At 48.6% G+C, this 26,283-nt stretch overlaps 1 protein-coding gene across 4 annotated transcripts in view; it reads right to left on the reverse strand.

Moving 5' to 3' along the window:
* Positions 1-26,283, reverse strand: part of LOC135383630 (uncharacterized) — a 99,018-nt gene that overhangs the window by 30,775 nt on the left and 41,960 nt on the right. For 3 of the 4 annotated variants that reach the window (XR_010419979.1, XR_010419980.1, XM_064613015.1), the window contains 2 exons: positions 19,997-20,101; positions 15,282-15,500 (listed from right to left, as the gene is read on the reverse strand). Coding sequence is in view for 2 of the 4 variants with exons in the window: in XM_064613015.1 (XP_064469085.1) it covers positions 15,282-15,500; positions 19,997-20,101 (324 nt within the window). In the remaining 2 variants the exon portion in view is untranslated. The remainder of the gene's footprint in view (positions 1-15,281; positions 15,501-19,996; positions 20,102-26,283) is intronic. The other variant, XM_064613016.1, reaches the window with a different exon arrangement.

Consider the following 26,283-nt stretch of genomic DNA (forward strand, 5'->3'; position numbering starts at 1 on the left):
ATCGTAAAACACCTTCCGATCTGCCAAATCTCTTCTAATACTTCTAAGTCGCCACCACTGAACCTGGGCGGCGATAAAGAAACGATCAAGGAGGATATAGTGCATCACGAGAGTACACTGACGCTACGCTTCACTGAGGCCCAAAAGTGCGTTATGAGGACATACTAGCTCGTCCTCCCAATGCATTTTCCATGGAGAGTTTCGTACGTCTTAATTCAGCAACGAATTTGACGCAGGTGGTGCCATTACGAAGAGAAACTCGAACGCTATTTAGTGTGGACAACAGAGAGAGAGAGAGAGAAATACATGATGACGATGATATGGGGATGACTTCCGCTCATTGAGCAGAATGCTACCCCATTGCTATTGGGGAAAAATGAGAGGATGGTGATGAGGATGATGCTGACGACGTTGACAGGGTTTTAGAGAGAGTCAGGCCGGTAGTTTGCAGGAATTTGATGAAGGGTCGCAAGACGGACATCTGCTTTCGTGTGTCCCATGGTCCCAAAATGAGTCTGAGGTCAAGGGGTCGGCTGTCAATCCGCGCAAAGTCGTTTGCCAACAAGTGACGCTCCCTCCGATAAGTGGGACATGCGATGATCACATGGTCCGCGGTCGCTGGCACACCACACTCCGGGCACAAGGGACTACTGGCACACCCTATCTGGTAACGGTAGTACGGCGAAAAGGCAACATTCAGCCGTAAGCGATGTAGGAGGGACTTAATGACGCGCAGTAAGGATGTCGGTAAGCGACACGAGAATGTTGCGTCTGCAATTCCCAGTATGGTACTGGCCGGGACATCCCGACGAGAACAGAGTTTTCATGTGTGTATTGCATTTTCGTAGTCGCCTCGAATATATCGAAAAAATCCACGGATTCCTATAGGTTGTCTTTGAATATGTATTTTTTCGTGTCTGCTGCAAATACAAAATTCCGATGTCCACACGGAATAGAAGAATGTTTCCAGCGGCTATACCCAAGTGGAAATTGCCGACCGCCAACCACCAGCAACCGGTCGGTTTTTGGTTGGCAAGCGACTTAGGCAGCCAATGCACCTTGGACCAACGTTGGTCTGATGTCATTCATTGTGGTGGTTGGCAAACGACGTTGGGCCGTAGAACGCGATGAGCGCATGGCGAGCGATATGGTAGAACTGGATCAGCAACAAGGAAGCGAATTACTTGCACCATCGGACGGAGCGGAGCTTGTTGCGAGTGGACAAAAAGGAACTTATTAGGTCCCAAGCAGTCGCCCCGGCGTTGAGAAAACTCAGTAACGCGCCAGAAAAGGGCATTACAAGGAAAAACGTAAAACTAGTAGTGAAAGAGGGCATCCTTTACCGTCATTATGCCGATCGTAATGGGACAGTAGTAGACCAGGTCGTCGTGCCTCAAAGCTTACGAGGAGACCTTCTCAAGATGCGCCACAGTAATTCGTGGGCGGTCCATTTAAGAGTATACGAAAGACTTCGGAACAACGACTCTTGCAAGGATGGTATTGGCCGGGTTGTTTCAAGGATGTAGACATACGTGCGCTCCTGTGATACATGCCAAGTGGTGGGAAAACCCCCCCAAACCTCACTAACGATAGTACCAGTCATCTCTGAGCCGTTCCAACGGATGTTGACTGACCTAGTAGGACCGCTCCCGGTGTCCAAATCAGGCTCCCGATATATACTGACGCTCATCTGTCCGGCGACGAAATTTCCTAAGGTAGTGCCCTTGAGGGAGCAGTGTTCACCAGAAACCGTAGATGTGTTTCTTTCGGTGCTTGCGCTCCTGGAGTTTCCCAAAGAAATACAATGTGACAATGGATCCGTGTTCACCAGCGCGTTAACGACAACTTTCCTTGAGAAGTGCGGGATTAAGGTGATTCCTAGTTCACTCCACCACCCGCAAAGCAATTGTGTGGAGAAGTGGCACTCGGTGCCCAGACGAGCGTTACGAGCATTGACCGACGATAGTACCTAGTCATGTCTGCCGGGTACTATGTTTGCACTGCGTTCAGTCCATCATGAGGCGACAGGCTTTAGCCAAGCGGAGCTGGTCTAAGGGCGCAGCCTACGTTCGCCCCAGACGTTAATCAGGGAAAAGTGGGAAGGTAAAGACAGCGAAAATACCGTCATAGATTATGTCACAGACTTTTTGTAACGCCGGCAGGACACGAGAGAAATAGACGAAAACATGCGCGAAGGCGGGGGGGATATGTTTAATAGAGTGAATGAAAAAAAAACGGAAATGTCAGCCAGGCTATTGGCAGCTTGCTAGTCTGAAAAAGAAACTGAAAAACAAACAAAAAGAAAGAAAAAGAAAGGAACTGAGAATAAACAAAAGAAATAAAGGAAAGGAAAAACGAAAGAAAAACAGGCACGCAGCGCAGTGCAGTACAGGCACGAAAGAAAGTTCCAAGTTCCATGCGCGAAGCCCAGAAACTTGCTAAGGCATACTATAACAGGAATGCGCTGAACTGTACGTTCTGCTCATGGATATGGAGTATATAGCGTCGGCCCACTCACGGATCAAGTGGGTGATTATCTCGGATTCCCAGGCTGCTCTGCAGTCCCTTGTGTCTGCAGGAACTACCAGCACCCATGTAGCAACCCTGTAGATGCTGATTTTATAAAACTACACGCAGACGCGGTGGCTGCTGGACACGACATGTTCTTTCAATTGATCCCAGGACATTGCAGCATACCTGGACATGATGCGGTTGACTGCTTTGTGCCGGCAACTGCCTGAGGCACAATGACTCTCGCGCCTGGCTGCTACACCGCGTTGGCAAGGAGCTTGCCTATACTTTCCCGACATTGCTCTCTAGGCCGTTTGCGTCACTTTACCACCGACTCCGTCTCAATGTGCTCTACAGCCGATGTCTTCTTCACAAGCCTGGATGGGCCGTTTCACCTAACTGTGGCACCCGTGGAACTGTTGAGAACACTGAACACATCTTATTATCCTGTCCACAGTATCAGCAGCACAGCGAGGACTCCGAGTTGGTGGACACAGTGTGACTGACAGTGTGTGTGGACAGTTTGTGAGTGACTGACTGAGTGTCATTGTGACTCATTGTTCTTATTTCAGTTAGGCATTTTTGGTTTTCAAAGCGATCTGGGGTAGCAGGCTCTCGTAATGAGTACCTATTTCTACGTTTTTTCTTATCAACTCAACTCGACTCAACTCAACAGGAACACGCGTCCTAGAACGTACAAGGAATTAAGACGATAAAGTGCTCGTTCTGCGACCCACTCGAGTCAATTAACTTTAAGTCCATTGAGACGCGCCTTTTACAGTTTTGAGGAAACTATCGGACACAACGTACATGGTGCAGTTTCGTGGGAAAAGGAAGGAAGTTCGTACGTATCATACGAACCTTATGAAACCCTACGTTGACTCTTTGCATGTTGTTAGCGTCGCATTAAGCATACCAGAAGAGCAGCCTGTGGATATACCCGAATGGGGCGAAATTCAAAAAGTGGCACCTAACGTAGAAGAAATAGTCTCGGTAGCGGGAGAGGGGAGTCTTAGCGAATCACAAGTAGCTGATTTACGGGAGCTAGTGCGTGAGTTTGAGGGGTTATTCTCAGACAAGCCGGGCAAAACACATTTGATTTGCCAGGATATCGAGCTGACCGCCGACGTCCCTGTGCGGTCCCGAGCATACTTCATGTCGCCCCGAGAAGAAAAGATTATGAAAAAGGAAATCAAGCGAATGCTTGAGTCAGGTGTAATCGAGTCAGCTGACAGCGACTAAGCTTGCCCTCAGTCCTCAGCCACCCCGGGTAACCTACAGGCGCACGCGCAACCTGCACGATAGTCTAGTTAGCTCTAAGGTTAGCCAACCAGCGCATCCAGGAACCGGCTGCCATCCGTGCGATGGTCGCAAGTGTCAAATATGCACATTAATGCAAAGCACCCAAGTACTTAAAACCACAAATTCTAATTTGTCCGTCAAAATTAAAGACGACTTTGACTTTAAATCATCTAACGTCATTTACGTCATTCAGCGCAACGTGTGCCAAGCGCAATACGTTGGCCAGACCAAAACATCATTTCGGATCAGATTCAACAACCACCGGTCTGACGTTACAAAAAAAGCCAAACCTCCCGGTCTCTCGCCATTTCAAACGGCCAGGCCATTCAATAAATGATGTGTCACTTTTCATTCTCAAGTCAAATTTTGGCTCAGATCTGTGCACGAACAACGGCAATCTTATCACATTTAAAAATCGCAATCAATTATTAACGAAGATCTCGGAGCACTTTCAACAGTAAGGAATCTGGTGGCCTAGATGGGATATGCTTTCCCTTTTCCTTTCATTTTTCGTTTCCTTCTTGTTTCTTTTTTTTTTTTTTTCAGCTAAGGCCTAAGCAAAGCTCACCACGTTCTGACTCCCCAAGACGAATGACATCACCACCCGGACTTGACCTTGTGGAATATTCCAGAATGTGACTCACCGACGACCGCCAGGTGGCGACACTTACCGAACCTATTTAAGCAATGCTTAAACCCCTAGTAACATTTGATGGAGAACTTGTTGGTTCGTTGTTTTCTTCTTTCCGCGGATCCCACTGCTTGCCGTTGCCAGTTGTTGTGTTCGACGATGAAATCGGGCAACGTCTTGGTCACTCCACGACAGGTTTATTTACACGATGATATTTACAAAGTACAGTCAAGACGTTCGTCCTGGGACGTCCGTTCGCCTCAGAGTCCCTTAGTCAAGTCCTCTATGTTCCCACTTTTCCGCTCACCGCGTTTTCTCTTTTTCTTTTCTATTGGTTGTTCAGTCCCCAATGATGCCCTTCCCTTCGCACGGCTTAGGTTACAGACTTGACAAAAATGAGGAAAAAATAATACACCTGTACAAACGTTACCTCGGCTGACCAAACCATCCCCCAATCCTGAGATTTATAGCTTCCTGTTTGGTACACTTAACCATTGGGAGAGCCCCTCACGGTAACCCGATCTCCAGTGTTTCCGCTCCAGACTCTACGAGCACTATCCAGACCCCATACATGCTAGGAACGAGGGTGGCCTCTTTAAAGTGTCGCGGAGGCCGTGCCCAGTAGGCAGGACCTAGGGCAGCCGGAGCCTAAGTGAAGAGGACCCGTCTCGTCTCATACCAAAACAACAAGTGAAGTCTTTATTCGATATCTTACACCTGGAGACCCGTTCGCCTAGGTGGCGCCACTGACCGGTGGCTTCACAACCACTACATCTCCCCCCTTTGAGAGTCACAAGTTTAGACGGTCCGGTGGGATCACACGGCGGCCACTACGGGTGTACACGGCACAGTCATGCTCACCGTGTTGCAGAACAGGGGTACACGTCCCTGGTGCAGATTCCGTTGATACTGGAGGCTGTAGTACCGGAAGAGCAGGAAGCTTTCGTAGGAAAAGCACCAAGTGCATCCGGTTGCGCTGTAGAATTGCACCACGCTCTGTCTCGACCACAAAAGACCTTGGACGCTGAGCAGGGCTCAGCACGGTGGCGCGTACCTGCTCTGGACGCGCCCAGACCTGCTGTCCAGTCCGAAGTGGCGGCAGCTCTCTAGCCTGATGATGCCTGTTGAAGTCCTGGGCCTTCTTCCTTTTGTAGGGTTCATCCCTGCCTGCCACCTCTTCCCTTTTCGGCCACTGTGCACGAAGTTGCTTTTCAGTTTTCGGGACTCGTGTTCGGAGTCTCCTCCCCATGAGTAACTGCGCTGGACTAAAACCGGTCACTCCCGGTGTGTCTCTGTAGTTCAGGAGGGCTAGATGCGGGTCCTTTGCTTTACGTAGTAGGTCCTTTACTGTGCGAATCATCCTCTCGACTTCTCCGTTAGACTGTGCGTAGTGGGGACTACTTGTAACATGGTCGAAGCCATAGCAGAGGGCGAAGGCTGCAAAGTCCCGCGACGAAAATGGGGGTCCGTTATCCGAACGTACTTGCTGGGGGATCCCATGCCGGGCAAAAAGGCTTTTAAGTACCCCAATTACAACTTGGGCTGTGGTGCTTCTCAGTGTCATTACCTCTGGGTAGCGCGAGTAGTAATCCACGACCATTACAAACACTTGGGCGTTAAGGTGGAACAAGTCTAAGCCTAGAACTTCCCATGGACGACTGGGCAGGTCAGTGGACATGAGCGGTTGTGCAGGGTTTTGTCTGGTACCCGCACACTTTTCACAGTTTGTGACGAGATACTTGATTTCGGCTGATATTCCCGGCCACCATACTGACTCGCGAGCAAGGGACTTCGTACGGTTGATACCTTGATGTCCATCATGAAGAAGACACAAAACTGCTGCTCGCAGTGACGCCGTGATGACAAGGCGAGTGCCTTTGAGAAGAAGTCCATCGCAAACAGAAAGTTCATCTTTCACTGACAAGTACTTCGTCACATGGACTGGCAACTTTGACTTATGTGGCCAGCCATGTTCACAAAAGGAGACTAGAGTGCTACACTCTCCATCGCAGACTTGGGCGTTTCTTACAGCCTGTAAGTTAACAGGCAACACTTCTGGTGTAGCAGCAACCATTTCTACTGCAAAGAGTTCCACCGCATCCACATGAGGTGCAGGAGGACACCGTGACAACGTGTCAGCTGTGGCTAACAACTTCCCTGGGACGTAGAGCATCTGGAACTCATAGCGCATTGTCTTTAGTCTTAGTCGTTGAACTCTCGGAGGTAAAATGTCCAGTTCCATCTTGCCAAACAGCGAAACGAGGGGCAGGTGATCGGTTTCCACAGTGAAGGCAATGCCTCTGATAAACTCGTCAAACCGTTGAATTGCCCATGCTGTCGCCAAGGCCTCCTTTTCTGTCTGACTGTACCTGAGTTCTGTGGGAGTCATTGCCCTGGCAGCAAAGGCCACCGGCCTGCGTTCGCCACTTGGTTGCGTTTGGATGAGAACGGCCCTGAGTCCAAAAGAGCTTGCATCAGACGAAACTGTGGTAGCATAAGATGGGTGGTACTTTGCTGAGCACCGATACGACGTTAGGAGTTCCTTGATCTTTGTGAATGCAGTCTCTTGTTCGTGCTGCCAAACCCAACTGGCCTTGGAATTCAATAGGACACGAATTGGTGCGGTGATGTCTGAGACGTGTGATATGAATCGTGCAAGATGATTAACCATGCCAAGTAGGCGTCTGACGCCTGCGACATCTGTGGGTGGTGGCATTGTCTGGATTGCCTCAATCTTGGCTGGATCAGGCTTTATGCCTTGTGCCGAAACGATGACACCCAAAAACCAAACTTCATTCACACCGAAACGACACTTGTCTCGATTCAACGTGATTCCTGCGGCCGCAAGACGAGACAGCACCTGTTTGAGTCTTGCATCGTGTTCTTCCTGGTTGCGTCTAAACACCAGGACATCATCAATCATGTTGACAACTCCCTCCTGACCTTCCAGAATCCTCGACATCTGTTATTGGAAATACTCAGGTGCTGAGGTGATTCCAAAGGGGAGCCGACAAAAGTAATAGCGACCGAAAGGAGTGATGAAGGTCGTCAGGTCCTGTGATTCGGGAGACAGCCTGACTTGATGGAAACTTGCTGTTGCATCCAGTTTAGAAAAGACGGCAGCATCACCGAGAAGACCAAGAACTTGTTCAACCGTTGGCAAGATATGGCGCTCTCTGAGAACTACTTCGTTTAGTCGTGTGAGGTCAACGCAAAGACGGTAATTCCCATCCTGTTTTGGGACTACCACTAGCCCAGAGCACCAGTGAGTAGGTTTCTCGATACGGCGAATCACACCGTCGTGTTCCAATTTGTTAAGTTCCTGACGAACAACCTCCCGAAGAGGAATAGGGATTCGACGAGGTGCGCTCAGTGAAAATGGGACGGCGTCTTGCTTCAAGCGGATGGTGTACTCCTCTCTCAGCGTACCAAGACCCTGGAACAGTTCGGCATTCAGCGTAGCTTCAGGAGTGGCCACTGTACCGAGAAATTTGACAACTCCGAGGGCTTGGATAGCCGGAAAACCCAACAAAGGTATTGTATACCTTGCCGACCGAGGCTTATCGGTCTCTCCTGCTAAGACCGTTGCCATGGCTTTCACCCGACGCTCATTCCAAAGGTATCCATTGTTCGTCAGTGGGACACCGCTGGACTTTGTGCCTCATTGCAAGTACCTTGGCGTGACATTAGACAGAGGCATGACGTGGTCCCGGCATGTGAAAACAATAGCCACCAAGACCAGCGGTTTTGTAAATGCTTTACGTTGCATTGCTGGATCGTCGTGGGGCCCTTCATGCGCTGACCTCCGTCACGTGCACACAGCGTTGATTCTGGGCACATTGCGGTACAGCCTGCCTGTTCTACACGGCCTCAGCATATCCGGAGAGCGTGAGCTTCTCAATATTCAGGCCCGAAGCCTCCGTGTCTGTTTGGGAGTTCCCAGAACGACAGAGACCTATTCTGTCCTGGCAGAGGCACGCGAAACTCCAGCAGGCGTCCTACGAGACGTGGAAACTCTCCGGATATATGCACGGTACCTCACACAGCATCCTTACCATCATATTCGGCTCATTGATATTGACTGTCCGGACTCCAGCATTGGTATTGCTGTTGGCCGCCTGAAAGTGCACCTCCCCACCACGCCATCAGTGCTTTCCTATGCCCCGCCGATGTGGACTCTTCGCAGGCCTCCTGTATGTGATCACATTCCTGGTCTTCTGAAGAAAAATGCTGTACCTCCCGTTGTTGCTCACCAACTTACACTGGAGCACCTTAACTTAGCGTACTCTCAACGACTCCCTGTGTACACTGACGGATCAGTGTCTCAAGGCGGATCTACTGCAGCCTTTTATATGCCAAATGAAAACCTTGAAGTGGCGCACAAGCTCCCCTACGAAACGTCATCTACAGAGTCCGAGCTCTTCGCCATACTGACAGCGTTGAACCACATAGCGGTATCACCGCCTGGCGCTTGGGTTGTGTTCACGGACAGTAAGGTGGCGCTAGAAGTTCTAGCAAATTATTGTTCCAGAACAATCGGCGGCCTAGATACCATGATAGTCGCAATATACAACCGACTTCTATCCTTTGGTCATAGCCTGTGTTTCCAATGGGTACCCAGTCACACCGGCCTGCACGGAAACACCCGCGCAGACGCCTTAGCACGTCGGGCACATGGGGACGGCACCTCCAGTAACTGTCTCCTACCACTTTCAGCCTCATCGTGTCGGTTACAGACACAGCGACTCCGTTATAACGGCACTCGGCAGTTTCAAGAGGACGCTGTCCGACTGAACGACCATCTCCGATCTATCGACCCCTCGATGGATTTCGTTGCCACACACCACTGCTCGCGTCAAGAAGCGTCCATTCTACACCGACTACGCCTTAATGTCGCCAGGACACCTCTACTTCTCTGTAAAATGGGTCTTCTCCAGTCGCCCAAATGCCCCACTTGCGCTGTTGAAGCTGATGTGCCACACCTTCTCCTCGACTGTCACAGATTCGACACCTCTCGAGCCACGCTGAGACGACGCCTACTCGAGCTGCGGTGCACGGACTTTTCTCTGGCCACTCTGCTCGGCCCAGTACGAGATCACACACAGCAGTCTGCGACCAAAGCAGTGCTGACTTTCTTGAGAGACTCAGGTCTGATGAATAGCCTGTGAACTCAGTCGTGAAATCTCATTCTTCTTTAACCTCATGCTTTCTTTTTAAAGTCATCTTCTGTGATTCATCTCATCATTCCTTCACCGTTTGTTAGTCATCTTTTTTGTCATCTTTGTCTTTAATCTACCTCATCCTTCTTTCATCATCTGGTAGTTTTTCGTTTTTTCCTACTTCTTTTTCTTTTTCTTTATTTCTTATTTCGTAATTTTCTTTGTTTATTTATTTATTTCTTTTTCTTACTTCTTTTTCCTTTTCTTTATTTCTTATTTCTTAATTTTCTTTCTTTATTTATTTCTTTTTCTTACTTCTTTATTTCTTATTTCTTTATTTTCTTTATTTATTTATTTATTTCTTATTCCTTCTTATTTCTTTCTTTCTTTAATTATTCTCTTTTCTTTTTATTTATTTATTATTATTTCTTATTTCTGGAATAGCAAGCCGACGTCCCGTTTGGCTGACCTTTCCCCGTTTTTTTTTCCCTTTTCGTCTAATAAACATATCCCCCCCCCCCAACAAAGGCACTGTGAGTGAATCGACGACGTAGAGACGCTGCGAGGATTCTTTTCCATGCCAGTAAAGGATTGCCACGTACGGGGCTTGTACTTGTAAAGGTTGGCCTCCAGGACCTGTCAAGAGGGCCTCAACCTTGTCAAGCTCCGCTGGAACTGTAGGAAATCCACTGGGGACTGCAGAAACCTCAGCTCCGGAGTCTACCTTGAACTGTGAAGTGTAATCATCCACCGTAATGTCAACAAACTTGGCCTTCAATAAGGGTGGGCAACCCAGAGAGTGCAGCTGAATAGTGTTCAAGTTGCTGTACTTCTGCTTCCGCGAACGGCAAACTTCCGCAAAATGGCCCTTTTTCCCACAGGAATTGCAGACAGAGTTACGCGCTGGACAATCTGTACGCGCGTGAAGTCCACGGCCACAGAAGAAACATGTCGAGTCGCCATAACGGCCGTCCTTTACACCTGGGCGAACAGTTTTTCGTTTGGCGTTTGAGCGTCGACGAGACGGCATTTTCTGAGCATGCGCAGCGTCCATGGTCAACACCCGGGTTACTTCACTTGAAGATTGAGATTGCTCCATTGCTCGTTGCTTGTCCGCGTCTTCCGACTGACGGGCTTGCGTCCATGCTTCTTTGAGTGTAAGCTTCGCGTTACGACATAAGTGTTCTGAGAGCCTTGCATCCCGCAGCCCAACGACGAACCTGTCGCGGACTAGCCGCTCTTCCACTGTCCCCGAAGGATAGTTGCAACGTTTCACTAACTTACAGAGTTCCGCATAGAAGCCGTCCACGCTCTCTTCTGGTTGTTGAACACGTTTGTGGAAACGTGAGGACTCGTAAAGTTCGTTCGCCGGATGCACGAAATGCTCGGAGAAACTGTTGACTACTGCGTCGTACGACTGTAGCGAAGCTGCGTCGAGTGAGAAAGTGCCGAGAAGCGGGCGAGCTTCCGGCCCCATACAGTAGAGTAGCGTGCGTATTCGAACCTCCGGAGTAGTTTCTTGTAATCCGGAAACGACGGCATAGTCTTCAAAGCGAGTTTTCCACGAGGCCCAACTTGCTGGGTTATTGAAGTCGAATGGCTCCGGTTGTTGAAGCGTTAGGCCTAACCACGAAGGCTGCTGGCCGGTTGCGTCAGACGAGGTTTTTGCCATGCTGAGTTACCAAACGGAGGTAGGTGACTCTGGTTTTGGAGTGAAGTTCTTCCAACACTTCTGACACCATGTCGCGGAGGCCGTGCCCAGTAGGCAGGACCTAGGGCAGCCGGAGCCTAAGTGAAAAGGACCCGTCTCGTCTCATACCGAAACAACAAGTGAAGTCTTTATTCGATATCTTACACCTGGAGACCCGTTCGCCTAGGTGGCGCCACTGACCGGTGGCTTCACAACCACTACACAAAGTGTCCGGCCATGTTCTCCGAAAGCGCGGGGACACATAGAAGTAAAAACATAAGAGAAACCCGCTATTTCTGTCGCACAGCAAGTTTCAACTTTACACCCCTGTACTCCTTTTGTCCTGACGAAGACAGTGCCACTGTCGAAACGTCGACTCCTTTTTCATTTACCTTTTAATTTCTCCGTATTAAATAAACTAGTGTACATAACTTCCTAAAACTGTTGTCCGCGTCTTTTTCATTCCACATCAGAGACATCAAAGGAGAGAGCCACCCGGAGAATACGTGTTTATTCTGTCGCACCCAACAATCAACTGAAGCTTGCCATCCGTTCTTGGGCTCCCCAAGTTTCAGTTTATGACCCTGACCCCCTTCGCGGTTAGTCGGAGTGCCGGAGGGACCACCCAGTCGGCCAGCACATCGGGACGGGAGCCTCATGCGTTACATACATAGGAGATTATGATGATGTGATGGGCCATTCACGCAACTATGGCGGTACACTGCCCATTGCTTTCCCCAGAAATTAATAGTACTACAGTCGACCCCCGTTTATCCGGACTTCATTTATCCGGATCCCGCGGTATCCGGACAAAAGGCACGGGAACGGATTTTCCTCCATGTATTTTGTTCTCGTTTATCCGGACTTCAGCTTCCGGACTCGGACAAGAATTCCAGAGTACGAAAGTCGAAAATTCTTGTAATCCAGCTTCAGTTATCCGGACTACCGTGAGTGAGAGGAGACACTGACCCCGCTTCGTCACCCTTTTCGCTGTGTCGGGGTTATTCCCGTCACACGTTAGGGACCTACATTCATCCGTAGGGGAGACAACCGTGCATGATGACCCCCTTTTTTATTTGCATGTGTTGGGTCACCTTGACCAGTCGAGTCATTTGGAAATATCTCGAGCAACTGTCCGGTTCTAGAGGGGAAAACTCCAACCTGAGGGCCTGCTGCTTACGGCCCGTTGGCCGATGAAAACAAGACATTCCCCTAGGTGAGCTGCGATCCCTGATGCGGAGGCTCACTGTGACTGCCGTAGGGGATGCTGCGGTTTCTGACTACGTTGACGTTGATAAGGATGTTGACGCGTGCGCAGCTATGACTGATGACGGTGTGATTGCTGCTGTTGCCTCCGATGATGTGCAGCAAGACGGTGCCGATGACGCCAGTGAGAAACAAGGCTCCGACATTGACACTTTGCGTCCGCACCGACATGCTTCGAGCAGCGCAACGGCGTGGCTCAACTCTATGCAATTAGCAAAAGTTTGCAGGAATCGATTGCCGACACTACTATGTAACAGCTGTCATTGACAAGATTTCTGTGTTTTAATTAAACCTTGCTCTGTAGGACGTTTCTATTCGGTCGTTTCATTTATCCGGATGCCCCGGTATCCGGACGATTTTGTCGGGAACGGCACCGTCCGGATAAACGGGGGTCGACTGTACTAGTGATTAGTTTGTGGAAACAATGATGATAAGAATAATGCAGCCGTAAGTGATGGAGGCTCATGAAACTGACTGCAACAAATGTGTAGATTAAGATTAATGCAATATTCGTTCCAGGAAATCAGTAAGTAAATGTAATTGAACAGAACTTTCGGATGACGAAGTACAATCGTTCTTGGGTTAGCGGAACGTGCAGCAACGACAGGTATCACGGCGCAGTGTGTCTGTAGCTGTGGAACAGCGATGCATAGTCAAGTTCCTTGTGAAGAAGAACGTTGCTAGTTTCTGACGCCCTGCCGGGTAGGCTGCAGCTGCAGCGGTCAAAGAAACCGACAGGGTAATGCCACTGGCTTGCGTGGCTGGTCCCCCCGGCCACCCCTGTGTCTGTAATCGGCGACGGGTTCCGGATTCCGGGAATCCTCCGCGGACGCAGCCCTCGTTGGTTTCACACGAAAATGAGACGAGGCACTGGTTGACTCGCAATAACGACCGCGGTGAGTACGGGACAGTGTTCCCTGAGAGCCGCGTAGTCTTCCGTTATTTACGGCCCTAGTGGCATACGTGGGCAAACGTGCAACACGTGTGCCGGCCCATCCACACGTATATGTATATATTTGTATTATACTGTGACGCGTCCTGGAGTGTGTCACGAGTTGACAGTTCGTGGAATTTTCCTTGCACATGATTGGGTGTCCCGTGGGAGAGTGGGAAGATGAACATGTATATAGGAACCGCCATATTGGTTGAGGGGGACTTTGGATTGAGAGTGCTATGAAATAAAGATTGTGTATAGTCTCCACGCCTGGGCCTGGCCTGTCTCCTTGCGACTCTGCGACGGACTTGCGGCTGCACCTGACCACCATTCCATCACAACTACCACCACCCCGTTTGAGGGAATTCTAACTAACGTCAAACCAGCTGAGATTTTGCAAAGATTACAGGCACAGTATGGGGAACAAAACGATGTCAATGAGAAGATTGCAGGAATGGTGCAGACAGTTTGCGAAGGACGGGATATGGTGACGAATAAACCGCATGGACACGTTTGTCCGACTGCGGTCATGCCAGCGAACATCGCAGGCGTTGAGCAAGCCATCCTCGAGAACTAACGAGTAACAGTTCGGGACATGCAGCTCAGTGCAATATTAGCTGGTTTTATGCGATGCCACTAGCTCTATTTATGAGATGAGTCAGAATTAAGATGGAACGCACATACATGTTAATCCCAAGTCAACGCTGTTCAAGACATTACTCTGCCCAACATGCAACAAAAACAAATGTTTAAAGCTATTTAGTCGTGCCTTGAAACCTAGATTTCCAGGAACCACAAAATAGCCTTGTTTTTGTTGCATGTAAACATTTGTTTTTGTTGCATGTTGGGCACAGTAATGTCACGAACAGCTTTCACTTGGGATTAACATATGTATGTGCGTTCCATCGTTATTCTGACTCAGCTCATAAATAGAGCTAGTAGGCCTGCATAGAACCAGCTAATATTGCGCTGTCCCGAACTGTTACTCGTTAGTTCTCGAGGACGGCGTGTTCAACGCCTGCGATGTTGAGTGGCTTAACTGCAGTCGGACGAACGTGTCCATGTGGTTTATTCGTCACCATATGCCATCCTTCGCAAAACTGTCTGCACCATTCTTGCAATCTTTTCACTGACATCGTTTTGTGCCCCATACTGTTCTTCTTCACAAGGTACTCGATTGTGCATCGCTGTTCCACAGCTACAGACACACTGCGCCGGGATACCTGTCACTGCTGCACGTTCCGCTAACCGAAGAACGATTGTACTTCGTCATCCGAAAGTTCTGTTCAATTACATTTAGTACTGATTTTTCTCAACCTTGAACGAAAATTGCGTTAATCTTAATCTACAAATATGTTGCTGTTTTCAGGCTCGCATATGTGCGAGCCTGAAAACACAGAGAGGGAGCAATGCAATGGCATAGCACTTCATACTTACAAGCAGAGCCGTAGCGACGGGGGTGCGATAGGGGCAGCCGCCCCTCGCGTCCTTGCCAGACAGGGCGCCGAACGGCAAGCCCTGGCAGGTTGGTTGGACAGTATAAAGTAGGAATGGAGATAATTTGAATTTACGGTGTCGACAGTGTAAATGGGCGTTTTCTTTTCTTTGTTTACAAGGCTTCTGGCGGCAGTGAGGGGGGGGGAGGGGGCGCTTCAGATTAGCCCTGCCCCGGGCGCAAACTCGCCTCGCTACGGCTCTGCTTACAAGTATGGAGTGAGAAATGTTTGGCATTTTTCTTTCTTGCTCCTCTCTTTTTAGTCGAACATCTAAAACGAAATTCGGACTCACTGTGAACACGAAGGGAGTAAGATAGGTAAGATAGTGGCGCAGAATCCATCCGGCCTGCCATACTACACTCGTAGGTCCCTCCGTCAGTCTTCGTTGCATCTCGGATCTGTAGCGTTCCATTTCCGAAGACATAATAGCGATCCAGTCCTGCCACATGCCAGCAACCGTTGCTCCAGATCACTTGATCACTCTTTATCCACCTTATATTCTCATTTCCACCTGCAAGCAAATGCATTAATTTTCAGAAGTCCTTCGTGACGTATCCAATATACGGCTACTCCACACGGCTACTCCAGTGGTTGTGAAATTTTCCCCTTTTCCTATTGTTACGGAAGCCAACATGTGCATTCCTGTTCTGAATCAAAATACATGAATATATCCGCACGACTTCGGGATTAGGTTTGCTACAGCCTCTCCAGTGAGTCATCTTCAGTGTCATTTGTCAGTGTCATCTCATGTCGTCATCACTTCTGCTTCATTTATTGTTGTTGTTGTCATTTTGACATAAGTTCAGACAATATGGTAATGTCGACGTGCAGCATCCATGAGGTCCATAAGGTGCATGAGGTGGACAGCGTTGTCATTCCTGTATCCGGCCAGTGTGAGCAGAGACAATGCTGCAGATGCACGAAACCGTCGTTTTAATGCCACGTGAGGTCCGAAGTTAGTGTCACACCAGTCATAGGCGTAGCACGCCAATTTTCCCGGGGGGGGGGGGGGGGCGAGCCTGGCACTCGGGCGGGGACGGGAGGAGTCCAGCGGTGCCCGAGCCGGAAACGAAGTGACGACCATGTGCAACGTGTAATATTTATTATGTGGTTGCCAAATTCTCGGGGGGGGGGGGGGATATGTTTATTAAGAAAAAGAAAGGAAAGGTCAGCCAGACGAGGGTCGGCTTGCTATTCCAAACAAAAGGGAAGGGGAAGGAAAGAAAAATAAGAAAAGAAAAGGAGAGGAAGGAGGAGAAAAGGGGAAGAAAAGAAAAATAAGAAAAGAAACGGGAAGAAAAGGAGAAGAACAAAGCAAAGGAAAAGGAAAGGAGAAGAAATGAAAAGAAAAGGAAAAGAAGAAAGAGAAAGAAGAGAAGAAAAGGAAAAGAAAAAGAAGAGAAGAAAATGAAAAGAAGAAAGAAGAAGAAGAGAGGAAAAGGAAAAGAAGAAAGAAAAAGGAGAAAAGAAAAGGAAAAGAAAAGCTGAACTAAAATACAAAACTAAAACTGAAAAGTCACACACACAGTCACAAATTCTCGGCTGGTACATGATGGCAGGTGCGTACCGGCACATTGGTTGGTAGGAAGCAGACACGAGTATCAGCGAACGACGACATGTCTTTAGAAGCCACGAAAAAATAGCATTCTTCTGGCCAACAATTTGAAACGTGTTTTCCCTAGGAGTTGTTTGTTTGATAAACTCGTTTGCTACAGCGTTCAAGTCGACATCACGAGCTAGCTCTTTGTGGCAATGAAGCAAGGCAATATGATTTAACCGGGCTTGTCCCATTGTGGAACGCAAGTAAGTTTTGAGCCCCCGTAGGGCACGAGAAGGACCTTTCTGATGTGCAAGACGTCACAGGTATGGTCAATACAATTCGAAGAAGTTGAACAACTTCTGGAAGTATCGTCGTTCACCTTCCTTTCCTGAGAGCAGCTCTTCTACGTCCTGAAACGAAGTAAGGCTTACGGAACGCTGCTTTGCAATGTCCAACAGCATATCTCGATGAAACTGAAGGCGACCTGCATCAAGATCTCCTTTATAGAATTCGCACAGATAAGCGCTGTCAGTTTCTCCCATCAAGAACTTTTCGATTTTCGTCACGTGGTCCCACATTCCGGCAGGAAACCGAGTGCACAGAGACGCATGAACCGTGTCAATTACCATGTAGAACCTCTGTCGATAATAGGCTTCCGAGGATCTAAACTCGTGTGCTTGAGATCCTTCGTCGTAACGACGTGGTGCTTGTCGCTGCCTTATCGGAAGGCTGGGGCTCCCAGTTTTGAGCTCCTCAGCCGTGGCTTTCACCGTGCTCCAAAAGCCAGGGAATTTGTCGCGGAGTTCAGCAACACATTCTTTAACGGCCTTCACTATTTGCTCTGCATGCCCAAACTGCAAGCTCTTCTTCTGCAGAGCAGAATTTGCGCTCTCCAATCTCTCAAACACCAGGATCATCAGCCTGAGCATGAAATATGAATCAAATTTTCCGAGCGCTTTTGCATAGCCACTGGCTTTTGCTCCTGTGTCATTCTTTTCATCCGATGACAGAGCGAAAAGGAACTGCACCAACTCAGAGTAGTTACTTGACACTGACCGCAGTGAGGATGCCTTTAGCGTCCACCGGGTTTTACAGAATTGTCTGAGGGCCGGTGTCCCCTCCTTCTGGAACTGTTCGAACCAGCTGAGGCGCTTTGGAGATGTTTTCATAAAATTTACCAAGTCGGCGAACAAGCTGACAAAGTCTCGACACACATCAATTTGCTTACACAAGTCTTGCAACACTAGGTTGAGAGTGTGCGCAAGGCAGTGTGCATACATCGCTCTTGGTTCAATATCCTGAACTAGGGCTTGAAGTCCACCGCTTTTGCAGGACACATTTGCAGCCCCGTCGTAGCATTGTCCGCGGCAGTTCTCAATTTGAAGATTCAGTCGACACAACACGTCTTTCAGAATTGAGAAGAGGGTGCTTGCTCTCGTATCGGCCGTCACGTAAAATCCAATAAAGACTTCTTCCACTTCAAGACCCTCTTTGACGTACCTGAGGCAAAAGGATATCTGCTCCTGCGTGCTAATATCAGAGGTCTCGTCAGCAATCACCGCGTAAAACAACGCGTCCTGCACTTCTCTGATTAGGGAACGGAGCATGCTGTGGGTAATGAGTTCAAGCGTCTCATTTTGCAAGTCCGGCGAAATCCACTTACACCTACTTTTGTTGAGCCATGGATTGAGACCTGGCACATCCGCTTCCCGCAGCATAAGAAGCTGCCTCAAGTTACCTTCGTCCTCATCGTGACCACGAAGTGAGAGCCCTTGGCATGCCAGAAAGCGAACAGACGACAGAACTGCCAACAGAGCTTGACGACTTTGCTTCATTTGGCTGAGCTTCGATTCAGAGAGCGCAGTCGCTACGTTAGCTCCTGTGCTTGCAGTTCTCAGCGCCGTGGAAGCTTCACGATGAAGCGCTGACTTCTCATGACTCCGGAATCGTTGAAGAGCTTTCTTCCAATTCTCGAAACCTCGTTCAACGAATGCAGCGTATGAGTCTCTGTCTCGCGATGTGCATGGAAGCGGGATTTTTTTGTCCCTGGCAGTGACGCAAATTGCACAGTACACCTTACCAATTTCAGCGTTGTAGGAAAGCCATCCGTAGGTGGATTCCCAACTCTTAAGGTAGCCCCGCCAGCCGCTGCCTTTGCTGGATGATGGCTCGTTCTTCTCATGACTTCCTCCAATGGTAAGTTTTTCAGATGGCGGGGATGGCCCGTCTCCTGCAACATCTGCTGAGCTTGCACCAGTGGACTTACCAGCAGCAAACTGGGTGTTCACGTCACTATCGAGTGGTGAAACACTGACGGTGTGTGGATCTTGCGAGCTGGCGGTTTCGGGCGCATTAGTAGACAATCTAGGCTTTTTAATGACATACTTGTCCATTCTGCATGTCGTGTTGACGGACCCTTCTCCTAGAATAAAGTGTCGAACAGAAATGGTCGTCGCGTCTGCCGTGCAGCGTCGCGCGAGCATGCAAGGTCACTAGCAGACGCGGCGCTTGCCTTCACTGGTTGCTCTCATGGCAACGGCGGGGGGGCTCCCGGCTCTGGAACCTCAGAAGCGTTTAGGTTAAGCTCACGCCGCTGGCGAAGGAAAGGTGGAGGCTTCTTGAACTCACAGGCCGGGGGGGGGGGGGGGGGCTCTGACCCCCATAGATCAGCCCGGGGGGGCACCAGCCCCACTGCCCCCCCGTTTTCTACGCTTATGACACCAGTTGTAGATTACATGTTATACTGCTTGATATGTGTACGCGACAAAAGAAGTACCGCTTCCATTACACACGCACACTCACGCCTGTTTCCACGTGTTACATGTTGAACCTCGCTGCTGCGTGACGAGGCTTACCCCTCTGTCGTAAAAACGATCGTGGCAACAAATAGCAACACACCTTCTGACGATTTGGATAGCGTATCGAGACAAAGGCAATGCAGTTTTCCAACTTCGTGAACACCTGTTAATGCATGCACTGCAATACCATGAGCAATTTTTATTCAGCTGTGAGGCTTTTTTTTTTTTTTTGCCTCCTCCGTTTTGCAGTGCTACATACTAGTTAGGGGTTTTTGTTTAGGTGCGTACGGGAATAAACAGTAGCAGTAATGTTGTCTACTTCAAATATAATAAGCTAGACAGCACATCATTTTATGAACGCAGAGGATTTTATAAACGCATTTCCCCAGGAGGTGTGGCTATTTTTCATGGCAACGTTTTGTAATTTGTTACATTACCTTAGAGGGGTAAGTCACATTTAGCTCATGTATGCAAATGTGGAGAGCTTAGCTTGCCGATGGCACAACCTGTCATTTCACGTGAGAGTCATAAACGGCGTTTCTGCTCTGCATGAAGTACCGTCAGAAAAATGTTGCTATTCTGACAATGTAGTTCCTATTCTTGACCTTGTCGAGTTACTCTAATTTCTCTGTTGCAATATGTCATCTAGTTGCGCATTTCTCAGCTCACCAGCCTCAGCGGCGTCACAATGGAAGAGTACTGAATCTCCAGCTTTCACACCCATATGCTGAGGCTTCAGGGAGAATCTGTGCCTTTGCTGCAGATGAGTGTCGTCTGCAAAGAAAAACCTGTAAATGGGTATCTCAGAGACTGCGCGAAGAAGTGTCTTGGTTCGTCGACAGAATGCAGTGCACTCATTCGCTGCATTAATAGGGCATCAGGCACAGGGACTCCACAGTGTCAAGATACGACAACAACAACTTTATTTGAATGATGGTGAGTGGGGAGTTGCATCGCCAGGAGCAATACTATACCCCATTGCTGGCGGTAATGTGGTGAAGTGTAATCACGAGTGCCTCACAAGAAGTGATTTTATGGCAGAGCGTTGGTCAGCTGGATTTGGCCATGGACCAATCCGTTTACCAAGAGAATACCAGTAGAGACTATGTATTGGTCTTCATTTATAGTTCTTCCTACCCATGCTACGAAGATGTGAAAGTCATTTTTCAAAAATAACTCAAGATCATGTGCCATTTGATAACAAACAGTAATCACCCTCATAATCTGCAATAAAAACCAGTGTTTTCAGCATTTTGCAATAATAGATATGACTTTACTAACAGAAGTACTACCAGCGTAGAGAAAGTACCAGCAGTCTCCCTCTTGCTGCTTTGTTGGCCTCTTCTTCAACTGCCGTTCTTTAAATGTAATGCGTGTTCGTGACGCTTATGTGGTGTGTTCATCAGTTCAGTCAGTTCAGTTCAAATATTTTATTTTACAGCTTGTACAAAGGTTATATCAATGTATGGTTATGTAAATTGGAGCAAAGAAATCGAATACATTATACGGCACGAATTAGAAGGATCAAACGCCGTAGGCGTGGAATTGGTCCAGTATTATATGCATGCAACTCAAGCTGACACACGACAGTGATCGCTAAGAAACACAAAAGAAAAGAATATTAATTAGTATTACAAACGTCTCATACAGGACCAGGACCTTTCGGTCAAAGAAGGAAACACCAACATCAACAACATGGAGGGTCAGCACCTGACATCTAAACCACAAGCGACTATCACAGAGCACTTTCACATCATTTCTACGTTGCATTGATGGCGACGTGCTCGGCCACCCTTGGCGCTCCGATCGCGACGTTGTGACGTCGCAGGTAGGATCGGTGAGCGAGGAGCAATGCGCAGCCTGGAGCGGTTTCGGAATGGTGCTCAGTACTGCAATGTAAAACAGCTTGTGGAGAAAAGTACGTGAATTTTCAATATGATCCCACAAAAAATAATAGTAATGAATACATAGCGCGTCGGATAGCATGTCTAATGAAATTATATGTGAAAAAACGAAGTTTAGACACGTTTCTTGCTGGTAGACTACGAGTATCGCCGCGACTCACGTAAGAGACGATTCCGAAGATGTAGTTCCCTTTTACTCCTCCGCCACCGACAATACCCGACCCGATAATAATAAAAACCAACACGAAAAGGTGCAGTCGTATCTGTGCGATTCCATGTAATGCATTACAAGAGCACAGAAAAAGTGCAGAAAGTTGGGCTTGTTGGTGGGATAGCATGCTGCAATATTTGGGGACACGAAAGATGAGGATATAAGGTATACACAACACAAGCGTCACTCACGACTGAAGTGTATTCCGGGAAAAGGGAGACACGTCCCGACATACAAGACTTCATACATGCGGATCGATGCAATCGCTCTCGTGGTTGTGTTCTTGATTTTCGGGGCACCACTGTCCTAGGGAGAGCCAGGCATCAAATCACCCGGAGGTCATCGAAGCCCATCATATACTTTTAACGGGGGAAGGCAAGTGTGTTAGTCAGAAAATCTGTTGCTCTGTCTGATAAAGAAGTTGCCTTCCTAAACAGCTAATTAGCAGTTTAGGAAGGCAAATTCCTAATTTGCCTTCCTCGGGTAAGGCATGGTAAGGATCGGGTGAGGCACGGTAAAGCTCGGGTAAGGTGCCTAATTAATTGCACACCTTGTTATCTACTGGGAGCGATGCGTCGATCCACATGTGTGAAATCTTGTATGTCAGCACGTGTCGCCTGTTACCGGTTTGTGTATTTATGACTCCATTTTTTCCACAATACACTTCAGTTGTGAGTGACGCTTGTGCTGTGTGTACCTTATGTCATCGTCTCTCGCGTCCCCAAATATTGCAGAAGATGGATGTTGGTAGTACACCGGAATTCTCTCTGTTGAAACCTTCTCTCCTATAGCCGAAGCGCGTCGTCCTTCTGTGCTTATTCTCCGGGACACGGCAAACCTCCAAACTTACACACGCTGACTTGTACGGCACCCATGTCACCTCCTTCGTGATATTACGCAGCATTGCCCTGCTTCTGCGAAACAGCAGAGCTGTTCTGCGCCTACAAAGCCACACCCCACCATCACATACCTTGGTCTCCTATACGGTGTGCCGGTGCAGCTGTATATGTCACTTCCGTTCCGCTCCCCCCTCTGTCCGCCGGCTAACCATTCGCAGACACTGCACGAATAGCTGTCGGGCCTTTTTCCAAGACGCCGCCAGGACGAACTCTTTTCTGCGCTTGACTGACCCGACAATAGCCCGCACTATATCCCACACGCTATTCCTGGGAGGAAGGGCCCTTGCTCCACAGGCTTCGAGTGAACGTGGTGCGGACTCCACCGCTTCTCTGTAAGATGGGCCACCTTTCATCGACCATCCGCCCCACCTGCCATGTTGAAGGGAACATTCCGCGCCTGCTGCTCCACAGCACCCGTTACCGGCAACACTGTCTTCTCCTGCGGTCGTACATCGCCGGCCTTAAAATCTCTGACTTCTCCATAGCTACGCTGCTAGGCCACACACAGCATAGTGTGGTGACCACGGCAATTCTTCGGTTCCCGCGAGTCTGTGACCTTCTGGATGAACTGTGACCAATTCCGTGTATGCCTTTTTTTATTGTTTGTTTTCTTTGTCTTTGTTTCTTTGCTAGGAATAGCAAGCCGAAGTAGCGCAGGCAAACTTGCCTTCATTTTTATATAATAAGCATATATTCCCCTCTCTGGAAATCTGAGAAAACGTCACTCTTGCACGGCCAATCAGGGAGCGTCCGGAGTGCCTACGGCGATTGGCAGGCTGTTGGAACGGCGTCTGCAGGTCGAGGATAGTCTGCGATCGGCATGTGGTATATCATTTCTGTGTTAGCGTTGGACGTATTCGTACAGCCAGGAGCGTAGTACCTTGTTCCACGAGACATGGTCGCGCTAGAATTGACACTGGTGAGCGAAACTCAGCGTATTTACCGAGAACTTCTCACTGAGTATGGATGCGAACGCGAAGTGGACGAGCTAGGGGACAATCACCTACGCTGTGCTCCCATTCGTGTGCCTGACTTGCGTCATCATGATGTTACTATCGCTGGGACTTCCTTAGCTGCAGAGGGAGTGTGAATCTTTAAAACTCGTTTATTTAATATGTATGTAACCTGTTTTCGGAAGTGAAACTTGACCAAGTAGACTGTGAACCGATGCCGAACGCTAGCGTGTTGGTCTCATCCACAGGTTTCGGGATGCGATAGTCACTTTAAGGACAGCCTCTAATATAAACATGCACAGCCAAGCCCTCTGTTACCAGTCGGGGAAACCGTGTACGACAACCACATTACTGTTCACTGCAGCGCTGTGATGACGGGTTGCTTTATTAAGCGTGCCAGGCAACCGTAGATGTCGGCCGTCATGCGCGTGTCACCAGAGCGAGTGCGGATGAAGCGCGTGTATTCTTTCGAAAAATAAACCTTGTTCTACAACCAGCCAGACTGTGCGTTGGTATGCCCAGCCATCACCGTGGAACTGAGGTTACTCCACTTACAAGTATGACCTGTCTCCAATGGTTGCCTCCTCGCTGATGCGCTTTTGAAGTTAATCGAAATTAAGGCTTGGTGCCAAGAGCGTGACACAGGTTACTAACTGACAAAACGCAATTTGTGTTCATCAAATTTGCCTTCATCAGCAATCTGCGTTCAAACCGAGCTCATGCACTCGCCCAATGACCAATGTCTGGGTACTTTGAAACATTGTCAGCCATCCAATCCATCCACGTTGAAATATGTCAGCCATCGAAAAAGCCAGGCAGTGGTGGGATTAGAACCACGCAGCCCTCGATTGCCGGTCGATCACCTTAAACCAATTCAACCACGCTGGCATCCCAGAATTGATGAAAGCGTGCCGGCTCTAATCAAGAGGTACGTGGTCCAAATCCCGCCGCTGTCTGGCATTTTCGATGACTGCCATATTTCAACTGTTCATACCCCCAGGCAACCTGAGGCTTGTGTTGTGTGTCCCTTTGTACGGTCCAGCCTCGGAACAACTACTTTCCATCAAATCGTTATAGGTTCCAGGAATGGTGCGTGTCGTTTTGTAAAGTGTTCACACAACATTTACATGTATCCTAATTTCATCGCTGACTTTAGTGCAAACTTCCGTCTTCACTTGATAGATAATCTAGTCTTGATCAAACTGAATTTCTACTCAAGAGGATAGCAGCAAAAACATCCACCTGTACTTCTTATTTTGTTTACCCGTGATCCACGTTGATGGGCTGTGCAGTTGATGGGCTGTGCACCCCCCACTCCACCACCAACATCCACATACACACAAAAAAGTAAACAGATTAACCGTGAAAGATGGAAGTCACTGAAAAGGTTAGCCAGCTGTAGGATTCGAACCCACATCTTCTGGATTACCGGTCCAGGGTTCTACCAATTGAGCTAAGCTAACACTTTTTTTAAAGAACGTTTTATTTCACACTGTTACAGTTCAAGACGTAGATGCTAGTTACAATGCCAGATGCGGTATGTGATTGAGTGGGATGGCACAAGAATACGTGCTTGAGATGAAGTATGTACAAAAGTGTGGGTGTGATTTGAGGACCAGGGCCAGTCCATTAATACTCCGTGGGGCTTGACAGAACAAGCTCAAGTACTTTGAGCCAGATAGGGTCCTCCGCACTACCTGTTCGGGAGAGGAGAAACCTATACAGTGACGTCACGTACCTCCTGAAGAAAGGCCATTAGCAGACTGGAGGATCATTGCGGTCTCTAATACGACGGGATATCCACAACAAGTACAAGCCTAACAAAATAAGTACGTACCACGGGAGCTCGCCGCCTGGACGGATCGGGAGGTACCGAATAGCCCGCGCACTCAGGTAGATGTTCTTCTTGAAGGCACGCTGGAACACATCCCAGAAGAAGAAAGCATGCTTCGTGGTCTCCTCCTCTGGGCAGAGCCTACAGTTGTATTTATTGAAAGCCACGAAGAAACCTCGTTCTCGCAGCAAAGCGCGCACAGGTAGAGTGCCTGTGTGAAGATGGAAGAAAAAGTCTTTCACCTTAGCTTCTACAGGCATCTTCTTCGCTCGCACGAGCACAACCTCCCCGGGACCCGAGCCGAAAACCTGCCGGTAGTAAGGAGGAGGGAAAAGAGAGTCAACAACATCCCAATACAGGGACCGACGCGAGGCCTGGAAGATGAACTCATACGAAAATCGCCTGGCGAGGAAGTGTATAATGTCAGCAACTTCCTTGTAGAATCCCCATATGTAGAGTGGTGTGTCGTACACTGTGGACACAACAATCCCAGGTAGCTCATCCTTTAAAAAAGTAGAAATACAGTGTCTCAGGAACGGATGAGTCTCATCGCGGAGAAAACAGACTCGCCACACAAGCTGACGGACAAAAAGGTGCACCAAGTGAAGACCCCCATTGGAGAGGCTATGAAAGAGATTCTCACGCTGTGTCCTTTCTTACTGCGAATTCCAAACGAAGGTAGAAAAAACTCTGTGTATCTTGTTGATGGGTATCCTCCCACAAGTCAACACTTGGAGAAAATATCCAATGCGCAAAGCCAACCTCGCATTGCACACAAAAGCCCGAGCGAAGACCGACAGTTCGAGCGGATTCCACGTTCTGACGCACTGCCGCAGCTTAGAAGCCAAGGCTTAGAAGCTTAGAAGCGCCTAATCTCTTTCATGGCATCTCCAATTGGGGGTCTTCACTTGGTGCACCTTTTTGTCCGTCACCTTGTGTGGCGAGTCTGTTTTCTCCGCGATGAGACTCATCCGTTCCTGAGACACAGTATTTCTACTTTTTTCAAGGATGAGCTACCTGGGATTGTTGTGTCCACAGTGTACGACACACCACTCTACATATGGAGATTCTACAAGGAAGTTGCTGACACTATACACTTCCTCGCCAGGCGATTTTCGTATGAGTTCATCTTCCAGGCCTCGTGTCGGTCCCAGT

The sequence above is a fragment of the Ornithodoros turicata genome, chromosome 2, assembly GCF_037126465.1.
Source record: "Ornithodoros turicata isolate Travis chromosome 2, ASM3712646v1, whole genome shotgun sequence".
Taxonomy (NCBI): Eukaryota; Metazoa; Arthropoda; class Arachnida; order Ixodida; family Argasidae; genus Ornithodoros; species Ornithodoros turicata.